A 12,117-nucleotide genomic window follows, 5' to 3' on the forward strand; every position below is an offset into this window, starting at 1 on the left:
AGAGATTAACTTAAAGTTCATGTAATTTAAAACTAATCCTGGTAAATTTTTCTGTGGACCAGCTACAGTGATGGGTGGCAGTAACAAACATTTTGTCCTACTAGCTGTAAAATAATACAGTTATTTATTTTTTTAAGAATTTGTTTTTTTAAAAGATTTATTTATTTATTCATGAGAGACACAAAGAGAGTGAAGCAGAGGCACAGAGGCACAGGCAGAGGGAGAAGCGGCCTCCATGCAGGGACCCCGATGTGGGACTCGATCCCGAGACCCTGAGCTGAAGGCAGACACTCAACTGCTAAGTCACCTCGGCATCCCAGGAATTTATTTTTTAAATATTATTTAAAGAAGGACTTTATTAGTGTTTTATTTTATGTATTAAAGAAATTTTAAAAACTAAAATTTTCATAAAGTGCTACTGATCTTTTTGGTCAGAATGACATTCCTGTTTTCTTTCAAATTATATCTAATAATACCTCTCAAGGAATGTCAGGTAGGTGTGAATAAAATAGGTAATAGGTGACATATTTATTACAATACGCTTTTTTTAAAAGATTTATTTATTTATTTGAGAGAGAGAGTGCGCGTGCATGAGTCGGGGAAGGGGCAGAGGGAGAAGAGAGTCTCCAAGCAGACTCCCCTCTGAGTGTGGAGCCCAACGTGGGCCTCAATCCCAGGACCCAGAGATCATGACCTGAGCCAAAATCAAGAGTCAGACACCTGACCGAGTGAGCCACCCAGGTGCTACACTTAAATGAGTATCTAAATTACTTTGATTATTCACATACGCAGTAATTTTCTCAATCAGAGATTTAAATATGCACAGATCACACACAAGACAGAAGACTTAGGTAATTACAGTAAATTGTAATATAAAAATGTATTTTAAAATATATAAATATATATAAATAGAATTTATGAAGCGTTCGTATTCAACATTTCATGAAGAAACAACATAAATTTTGTAGTCGGTCCTTAAAATGTTTGTCATATATAACAATAAATCAATACATCCCTAAATTTTATATTATTTCACTTTCCCAGGTGGATCTTAACTTCTGAGATTCAAGGTAACTAGATCCTTGATGTGCAAAGGCACTTACTAAAGAGTTGATCTTTCATAAGACAGTTCACTCATATTAGAACTTATCTTAAAACTAAGCCATATAAATGTAGAATATTTTGATATTAAGTAACTGGAAAATTTATTAAAGTATAAGACTTTTTTATTATGGCTACAGCTATTACCAAGGAACTACAGAAATTATTGGGACAGAAGTTAAAGCAGGTACTACATCTGGAGTCTTTCCTGGATGTAAGCATAGTAAAATCCTATCTGTAACTTTGTGCAGAAAGAAAAGAAGTTGAAGACAGTAAGAGTTGAAGATCATATGATTTTACCATATTGAAAAGCACCCAAAGACTTAGTTTAAGAAGCCAGCTATAGCTAAAGTCCTGACCACATGTTTTTACCCACTTATCTGCCATATGACCTTGGGAGAACCACTTAAGCTCATTTGTGAAGTGTGGTAAATAATTACCCACCCTTTATGCCTTGCTGGTAGTAGCATTATTAAAAGATTACTGAGACATATTAAAATTTTAAGTTTTTTTTGAAAAATAATTGATTCCAATTGTGTAGTGCCAAACTGGAAGTGGTTAGCAGTCCTGCGCCTTCAGGAGCCCGGGGAAAGACTTGTGTGAAGAAAGTGCTGAAGCAAAGAAGGAACTGGTTGTAGCCTAAGGCCTCATCAGTTGTTTGCGATTGGTTATCCCTAATATTTTTGTTTTGTGACTTTGAGGCATTTATACACCTAGATTTCCATTTGCTTAAGCTGGCCACCACTTCATCAGAGCCACCTGAGTCTAAAGGTCTCCTTGTTTAAGTTAATTTAACAGCACTGAGTCCTTTCATTTATGGAAAGTACTTCAAAACAAAAAGCGCTTTAAAACATTGAATATAAATATTTGATGACTCTTATTTATAATAATTATTATCAAGCTTGTTTGAACTATGTGTTCAATTTATTCCATGTCTTAAGAAGGACAATTGGGGCACCTAGTTGACTCCAGGTCCTGAGACTGAGCCCTGTGTTGGGCTCCCCGCTTCAGCAGGGAGCCTGCTTGTCCCTCTGCCCTCCCCTGCTCTTGATCTCTTACCCTCTTAAATAAATAAATAAATAAATAAATAAATAAATAAATAAATAAATAAATAAATAAAATCTTAAACAAAAAAAGATAACCAAGAGCTTATTTATGGCAACCTGGTTCATAACAACTTCCTCTCTTTTATAAACCCTTTTATATTATGGTTTTTCTATTCAGTACTGCCCTGTGTGGACTAGTATATAGGGTACAGGTAAGATTGTATTATCCCAGGCCTAAAACTTGTAGTGGTGGCCCAGACCTAATCATTCCTATTTTTTCCAATTTTAATTAGACCTTTTTTTTAATTTTTATTTTTTAAATATTTTATTTATTTATTTATTTGAGAGAAAGTGTGCACATGCAATGCACATGAGCATGAGCAAGAGGGGAGAAGGGGGAGGGGAAAGCCAGTGGAAGAGGGAGAAGCAGACTCCTCACTGAGGACTCCGCTGGGATCATTGCCTGAGCCAAAGGAAGATGCTTAACCACCTGAGCCCCCCAGGCACCCTTAAGTGGACTTTTAAAACACCCTTATATCAGAAACAAGAGATGAACTCCCTGAAAATAATAGCTTTTATCTGTTTTTGTTTGGGGATGATATGAGGAAGGAATGGCTTCTACTAGTATTTTTTTAAAAGGATTTTATTTATTCATGAGAGGCAGGACACAGGCAGAGGGAGAAGCAGGCTCCCTGCAGGGAGCCCAATGTGGGACTCGATCCCAGGACCCCGGGGTCATGACCTGAGTCTAAGGCAGCTGCTCAACCGCTGAGCCACCCAGGCATCCTGTTCTACTAGTATTCTTGCCTGAGTACTCTCAAGTCAGAAAGAGTTGGTTCCTTCTGCATTTGTGTGAAAACAAACTTTAATAGAGGAAGAAATGCTAATTATCATAAAGAATTGAAATTCATTATGTCTTCATCTCTGCCATCTCTGCATCTGAGTAAAGGCAGACCTGAATTTTGTTATTCAATTCTGATTTCTTTCCCTTGTAACAGTTCGCATGATCAAATCAAGAGGGAAGGAGCAATTACTTTTTAAAATCTACATACATTCAGAAAATTATAATGTAGTAAGTCTAGGAAAATCTAAAAACTGCTATATTAATAGCTATTTTCTTATTTTTTAGATTAACACTGTTTGAAAGAAGACATTGTTTTCAACATGAGTGCTAATAAAAATGAGAGACCGAAGTCCAGAAGCCACAATTTTCACCTTTTTCATGCCTTGATGATGCTAAGCATGACCATGCTGTTTCTTCCAGTCATTGGAACTTCTAAGCAAAATATTCCACGACTCAAGCTGACTTACAAAGGTAAGTGTGTAAATGTTTTCCAGATTGTCTTTTTGATTACTGTATTTCTTTTATTTAGAAAGGCATACTGACTTCAGTGACATGTTTATGGTATTGGCATCAGTTAATAAAAATATTATTATAGTACACAAAGCCCAATTATTTCTTATTTTTGTGAGGAGAATGGTGCCAGAGGTGTTCATGCACACTTTTCAGCTTATTATTTACAACTATCAACTACTGGTTAACATAATTAGGAGACTTTGGTCTGTAGGTTATAATCAGTTTTATACTAAAACAAGTCAAATCCCTAAAAATGGAAAAACATTAATTTCACATGGCTCATACTAATTAGTTTATCCCTCGTTAGAGGCACTTTATTTTTAAACACAGCAAGATATCTTAAAAAAAAGATAAACCACTGAGATAACCTTTAAGATCTCAAACATATATATTTATATTTTAGAAAGGCCATGTGAAAAGCTAGAAATATAGAAATAAAAACTAAGAAATGACATCTGCTAATTGTTTTAAATGTTTAAATTAACATAAAAGCAAGGTTTATATGAGTTATATTTAGTCATGTATATGTTTATGTCATGTATATTTAGTTTGTTTATGTTTGTGTAGATACACAGACAGATACTTGCACAGAGAGAGAGAGAGCGTGTGCTAAGTTTTATGCTTAAAGATTTATTTCTTTTCTTTTCTTGGCCTCTTTAATACTTCAAGTAATGAGAGGAATGTAGGAGACTTATACTCCTTTATTCTGAACTTGGGAGGAAAAAATTATGCCTGCAGTTTTAATATCCTCTGATCTTTAAGACAACTTATTTTCTGAACTCAAATGAAATATCAAAAATAAAACCTAACTTGACATAGAGTGGAGGTGGAAGTGGATTTAGCATTGTACTCATTACACATTTCATATGTTGGCATTTGTTTGGAATTTATATCTCATGAATTAAAGAGTTAGGGAAACATATTATTTTTGAGTTCTTATATTTTTCTAGGATTTTTTAAGCAGGTTTAAAAAACCCCAGAATATTGCCTCTGTGTTTGAGTGGAGGATTAACTGGAAAGAGATATGAAGAAAAACCTTCTGGAATTATGGAAGAGTTCTCTATCCTAATAAGAGATGTGATGACCCAAGTATATGAATTTTTCACGACCCATCATATGCACAAATCAGATTTGTTCATTTGCCTGTATTTAAAATTCACCTTAAGGAAAGGAACAGAAAACAAATATTAAACTCCAAACAAGAGAGAGAAAGAGAGAGAGAGAGAGAGAGAGAGAGAGAAAGAGAGAAAGTTTGAAAATAAAGAAGTTGAAGGGAAAAAAAAGGAAACATTATCTGGTTCCTATGATACAGTAAATAACACTAGAACATTGCATTGATATGTGTGAACAATGCAAAATAAATCAGACTTGCAAAGAAACTTTAATAGTTGACAGTTACTGATGATTCATTATGAGCAAGACATTAAGGACTGTGTGTTGTCATGCCATCCTCACCACCACCTGGATGGTGTGGATTATTATCATCCTCTTCCTATGTGTGAGGATGCTGAGGTACCAGGAAACTGAGAAATTTGCCAAGGTCTCAGCTTGGGTCATGCCTCGTGTCCGGAGTCAGTTTCATGCAGCATGGAGCCAGGGCCCTGATCCTGCTTCATAAGGTCCTGGTCATTAGCAGTTTGTCACTGACACACTTACCAACCAGAGTGAATGTTAACATTTACAGAAGCACCATGCTCGTATTTGGCTGACTATATGATTTTTAGTTGTCAAAATTAACAGAGTTAAGAGTTGAAGAATTCCGCATGTTCTATTTAAGATCTCTGGGTGACCAAAAGAGACCTATAGCCTTGTGAGATGTTGTGTCTTTTGATAAATGTATGGATACAAATAGATTGTCATAGTGATCATTTGACTTCATAATCACAATTTCATACAAGTGATTGTAAAATATTAAGTCAAATGTGGTAAACTGATCATTTGAAAATAACAAATCAATCTGGACAAATAGAAAAACATTATTAATTAATTCCACCTAGCTACTACTAATTATTTTATCTAGTTAGAGGGTTTTTTGTTTTTCAGGGTTTTTTTTTTTTTTTTGTATGAATGTTTTTGAACTTGGAATCAACCCTGTGAGTTCAAAATCTTGTTTTATTTATTTCTATATAGCCTGTCACTCTCTCAACACCTAGTGCTTATATAAAAGAACTGGTCTAAGTGTTGGATTAAAGGCAATAAGAACTACTCTTTTGATGGTTCTTATATTAAGTATACTTTCCAAGTATCGTATTTTTCACATTTTTATCTACATTTAGGTAATTTACATGTCAAAGTCTGGTAAGCAGTAGCAAAGATTGAATGCAGGATAGGAATTACAGAAATCTCCCAAATTACCCTCAAAAAATACACACACACACACACACACACACACCTATTAGGTCCCCATAGCTACTATTAGCCATTCATGTCCAGATTGTATGCTAACATTACAGTAGTCATCTTCCCAGGAGAAGTAGTCATAACCCTTATAGAACATTCCTTCTTTCACTTCAAAGAATATGGCATCTTCTCTTCGGAAATCATCAGTTCAACACTATAAAGTCTACATTTCTCATCCACTTCCAAACATGGGAAGTTTCCCTGAACACCTTTTCTATACCATATCTGAAAGTTTTGGAAGAAAATAGTTCAAACCCTAATATTTTTAAGTGGGCTATTCCAGAATAAATAGTTATGACATAAAAATTCCTGCTAATTTGGGGTTATGGTAACAAAAACTGCCTCTATACCACATTCCTACTTCTGAGATAATGATCATAACTCTCCCTTGGCATTGTCTTTCTCTTCTGATTCTGACTAATGAATTGAGATCATCTAGTACCACCCATTGCTTAGACAGCTTTGGGAGGGTCAAAAAGTTTGAGCTGTGGGCATTAAAACATTGCCAGAATGTAAGGTTAGAAAAATCAGCTAAAGTGAAAAATTAATTTTATTTTCAAAAATAATTTTTATAGTCACCGACTTAGCATTATTTTCTTTGCTTTCCATGGTTCATACTTCCTTCGATGCTGACCAGAGATGCAGCCAGTATCAGTAGAGTTAGCTACTTTGAACAGCTGCAAGATTATTTTGAAGGATTTCTTAAAGGCCTAGAGAAAATATAATAATAACCATTTTATCCAAAGAATGCTGTTTGATAAAGACTTAGCTTTGAACTTCTGAATCCACAGGAGCTTGTTTAGTTCTATTGTTTTGTAAAGAGATTTCCCTTCAGTTGCATATTTTGAATTCTTGCACATGTATGCATACTAAATGTTTCTTGACTAACAAATAAAGAACTTCAGGGATCAAGATGTTCTGTAATTCTGGATTTCATGTTATAAGGTTATTACATATATTTTACCCTACAAGGTGGGCTTCTCACAGTGATGTGTACAGGTTATACTGCAGATGTAGTAAAATAACTTTTGAGAGATGACCTCCTTTAAGTCCCCAATAGTGTAAACATTCTCTATTTCACAATCATCATGAGGGAATTCATATGCGTTAAGGTTATTTATATCCAAGAATCACTAGTATCTGCAAAGTTATTTGTTTGGAAAACCAGAAAATGATGTAGGTAAGATAGATATAGAGGAAATGGACAAAAACTTTGGAACAGGAAAAGAAAAATGAAAGTTAGCTAATAAAGTCCCATTTCTTACGATAGATTGTAGGGCTTTTCTCATACTTTTTTTTTTTTTTTTTTGCATAGTCTCTTTGGCATTTCTTTTTCCTTTCCTAATTTTAGATTTTAGTACTAACATGTGAATGACTATATATATATAGTAATATGTGTATGTATATGTATGTGTATGTGTATTACGCCTATGTATATGTATGATACATGTATATGCATATAGCTCATACATATAGTCTCTTTTTTACTGCATCCTTTTGAACCCAGCATAACGAGAATTCAGCAATCATTCCATTTGAATACTTTCCCCCTAAAACTCTTGCTGTCTCAAAGAATCATAGTAAACATACAAAACACCAGCTAGCCAACACTGAAGTCCCACATGTTAGAGATGAGGAAGGAAACTAACCCACTTAATAGTTAGCATGTATTCACCCATTCTACAAATATGTGTGGAGCAACCACTATGTTCATTGGGTCAGAGAAAGGTCTGTTCCCTTTGAATTTCTTTTCCAGATAAGAAGACAAAGAACAGGTAAACAAATAAATGAATATTATCTCAAATAGTGGGAAGTGCTATGATAAATATAAAACAATGAAAAAAAACAGAGGATCATAGGAGAAGAGAGGAAAAAATAAAACAAGATGAGATCAGAGAGGGAGACAAACCCTAAGAGACTCCTTTTTTTTTTTTTCTTAAGATTTTATTTATTTATTCATGAGAGACACAGAGAGAGAGAGAGAGACAGAGGGAGAGAGAGAGAGAGGCAGAGACACAGGCAGAGGGAGAAGCAGGCTCCATGCAGGGAGCCCGACGTGGGACTCGATCCCAAGTCCCCAGGATCAGGCCCTGGGCCAAAGGCGGCGCTAAACGGCTGATCCACCGGGGCTGCCCCCTAAGAGACTCTTAATCATAGGAAACAAACTGAGGGTCACTGGAGGGGAGAGGATGGGAGGATGGGGAGATGGGGTAACTGGGTGATGGATATTCAGGAGGGTATAATATAATGAGCATGGGTATTGTAGAAGAGTGACGAATCAGTGAACTCTACCTCTGAAACTAATAATACATTGTATGTTAATTAATTGAATTTAAACAAAAAATTTTTTTAAAGAATATAAAACAGGAGAATAACAGGCTCCAATGACCCTACTTGGACTCTATTGTATCTGTTTTAGGATACCCTGAAAACCACTGGTTTTGTACCTGTGTTTTAGGAAAATCTGAGACTCAGAGCCTGAAGGCCTTGTCCCCAAACAAGCAGCTTATATTAAGTGTCAGAATGGAGTTGTGTGTTTTTATTCCAAGGCCCATGCTTTTGCCACCTGGTGTCCTTGAGGGAAACATTACATATCCAGGAATGTAGATATCAAGATACAGAAAATATATATAAGGTTTCACCATTACTTTTTTGGCAATGTGTTCTTCTCAATAACTATCAAAGAACTACTTTTTGATTCTCCAAAACTTGTATGTATTTTCATACACAAGAAAAATTTGAAATCACCTTTACAATTTTTTCTTCTATTGTATAATTAAAACAATGCATTTGATAGAATGGTTCTTTGTTTTGTTGAAATCTTCTGAGAAATGAGTGGACTAATCTGTGTATTTTTCTTTATAAGTTGCTTTATTTAATTGTGAAATGCAGCATGTGTCTCAAGAAGAGATTGATGCTTATTTGACTCATGTGATTTGTTTGATTTGACTAGTCTAACATTAGTTCTATGATCTTGATTCAGTATGATCTAACAGTGAAGAAAGCCAAACTGCTTAGGTCTTCTTTTTTTTTTTAAGATTTTAATTATTTATTCATGAGAGACACAGAGAGAGATAGAGAGAGAGGCAGAGGGAGAGGCAGGCTCCCTGCAGGGAGCCCGACGTGGGACTGGATCCCGATCCCAGGTCCCCAGGATCATGCCCTGGGCTGAAGGCGACGCTAAACCGCTGAGCTACCCAGGGATCCCCTAAACTGCTTAGGTCTTAACGGTTCCTACTAGTTGTGAGATATTTGGATATTTATTTTCTCTGCTGCCGTTTTCTTATTCATAACACAGTAAATGTAACAATAAATATAAATTAATTTAGTTTTAATTTATTAATCTACCGATTTATTTAATGTATTTCCAGTCAGGATGTTAAGCACCTCAGTGTCTGGCATAGGAAGCATTTAATAAATGCCATCAATTATTATTTTTTGTGAAATGTTGTTATCTTGCTCCGTGTGAATGGCTGCAGTCCAAAGGTTTCCCTTTGGAAACAACTTTGAAAATTATTTTGTAGCTTCCTCTTGTTTACAGCACATATCAAAATTGCTTCCAGCTACTCCCAAAGCATTTTCTACCAAAGTTAGTTTCCTTCGGTTAAGAACCACCCACAGATTGTGAATTTATTAAGGGTACTTTCCAGTGTTTTTACTGTTGTGGTCTTCTAGTGGTTAATAAGCCCTTACAGTGAAAAAAGAACATTGTTGGCCTTGATAAGAGTGGTGTCTTTGATTGGTAGGTAGCCCTCAGAGTGGGTTAAAATGAATCATAAAATCACTCAGGGGTTCAAACCACATGATGCAATCTAAAGTGGGCATTTTTATTGTGAAATTCATGGGAAAAGAAGCTGGCTTGCTCTGACTACCTCCCCCTAAAGTACTTAGTGAAGAAGCATTATCAACGTTATAGTAAGAATTCTTATGTAATATATGTATTTTTCTATAAAGCAAATCTTTGATGATTTAATTTTGGTTAATGTGCCATATTTGAATGGAGTCACTTGTTTTCCCAAATGTATTTTCTCTAAACTGAGGCTGTTCAGTTGGGCTCCTGTACTTTTAAGAGTTCAAGGATAATCTTATTAGTATGTGATGTTTAACTGTCAACAGTTAGTAACAATAGTTTCTGAGTGCCCACTATGTTTCTGGCCTTGTTCTGGTAACAAGGGGATATATCACCAGATAGAAGAGACAAAAATTCCTGTCATCATGTAGTTTGTATGCCGATATGAAAAGAAAGACCATACATAAGTACATTGCATAGCAAAGTAGAAGATGAAAAGTGCTATAAAGGGACACCTGGGTGGCTCAGCAGTTGAGCATCTGCCTTTGGCTCAGGGCGTGATCCTGAGGTCAAGGGATCGAGTCCCGCATTGGGCTCCCTGTGAGGAACCTGCTTCTCCCTCTGCCTATGTCTCTGCTTCTCTCTCTGTGTCAATAGATAAATAAAATCTTTAAAAAGAAAAGAAGGAAAAGTGCTATAGAGAAAAATGAATCAGGAAACTTAGCTAGAGAATGGTGGGAGTGTGATAGTCAAGTATGGTGGTAAGGAAAGAACTCACTGAGAGAGTGATGTTTTCACAAATACTTTAAGAAATTGCTGTTGCAAATCATGCAGATACTTGGAAAAGCAATATTTTTTGGCAAAAGGAACATCCAGTGCAAAGGTCATGAGGTGATAATGTGTCTGCCACCTTTAAGGATCCTAAGGAAGACAATATGGCTGAAAAACAGTTGAATGGGGGAAAGAAGATTGGTTAAATCATGAGTTAATAGTAGGGGGATTAAAAAAGTTTAGATCCTTCCTTGCTGTCATTGTTAAAATATTGGCTTTGAGTGTTACTGAAATCCTACTGGAGAATTTTGGCATGGGGGTGACATAACCTGACTCTCACTGTTATAGTATCATTCTGGTTTCTGTGTTATAAAAATACTGAAAGATAGAACATAGGGAAATAGACATATTTTGAGAATGCAGATGAGAAATGACCGTCTGTAGGCCAGACTAGTTGCAGTGGAGGTAGGAGGAGAGGATGATAAGTAGGTAGAGCCAATAGGACTTTTTGATGATTGGATATGAAATGAAAGAGAAGTCAAATCTGACTTCATCTTTTTTTTTTCTTTTTTTTAATTGAAGGATGGAAGTACCATTGGTTGGGATGGTGAAGATTGTGAAAGAAGTAGATTTTGGGGAGAAAATCAAGTGGACATATTTGTTTGAGAAAATAAAACTAGTAGATGTCTTCTAAGTGAAACGCCAGGAAGGCACTTGAGTACATAATTTATGGGAGATGTCATTGAAGATATAATTTGGCAGTTAGCCTATAGAAATTTTTAAATCCATGATACTCCATGAGATAACTAAAGGATGTAGAAGAATTTGAAGGATTGAGTTCTGAAATTCTCTCAAGTGAGGAAAGCAGAGAAAAGAGGAATAAGCATCAAAGTGAGCTGAAAAGAAGTGCCCAGAAAAATCATGTAGGAGAAAAATCAGTAGTTATAATACACAGGAAGTCAATGAAGAAAGTAAAGGAAAAGGGATTATCAGCAGTATCCTATTCAGCTAATGTGTCTTCAAAGATAACAAGTAAAAATTAACATTGAATTCAACAACAAATGTTCATTGTTGACCTTGATAAAGGCAGTGTCTTTGAGTGTGGGACTCATGGCACAATTAGGATGGATACATAAGAGCATGGGCTCAGGGACTGTAGACAATTATAGATAATTCTTTCAAGGATTTTTTCTGTAATGGAGACATAGGAAGTAGTAACTGGAAGGAAAATAAAATCAAGTGATTTGGGTTTTTTTTTCATGAACTAAATAACACCATATTTATATGTCAATTGAAATCATCTAGGGGAGAATAACAATGATTCAGAAGAGATGTGAGATAATCCATACCTTACTGAAGAAAATATTGATGAAACTCCATTCTTTTCTCTGAAAACAGGTTACTTTTATGTTTTTTATTTTATTTTATTTTTTTATATTTTATTTTATTTTATTATTATTTTTATTTTATCTTATAACTTATAACCTGTATCACTATATCAAACTGAATACCTTCCTCCTTAAACATAGTTTTCTGTTTGACCTCTCTTTTCATCTACACAATAGGTGACATTGACAATAACCCAGATAATAGTATATTATGCAAAATAAGCCACTTTCATTAACATATGTTCCAAAAGTATCCTGGGGCAC

General features: G+C 35.2%; 1 protein-coding gene across 4 annotated transcripts in view; it reads left to right on the forward strand.

Annotated features, from left to right (window-relative positions):
* The first annotated feature begins 3,278 nt into the window (after positions 1-3,278).
* Positions 3,279-12,117, forward strand: part of SEMA3D (semaphorin 3D) — a 141,750-nt gene continuing 132,911 nt past the window's right edge. For all 4 annotated transcript variants that reach the window (XM_077863809.1, XM_077863810.1, XM_077863807.1 and 1 more), the window contains exon 1: positions 3,279-3,462. In XM_077863809.1, the coding sequence (XP_077719935.1) occupies positions 3,312-3,462 (151 nt within the window). In that variant the 5' untranslated portion in view covers positions 3,279-3,311. The remainder of the gene's footprint in view (positions 3,463-12,117) is intronic.

Source organism: Canis aureus, chromosome 21 (genome assembly GCF_053574225.1).
Source record: "Canis aureus isolate CA01 chromosome 21, VMU_Caureus_v.1.0, whole genome shotgun sequence".
Lineage (NCBI taxonomy): Eukaryota > Metazoa > Chordata > Mammalia > Carnivora > Canidae > Canis > Canis aureus.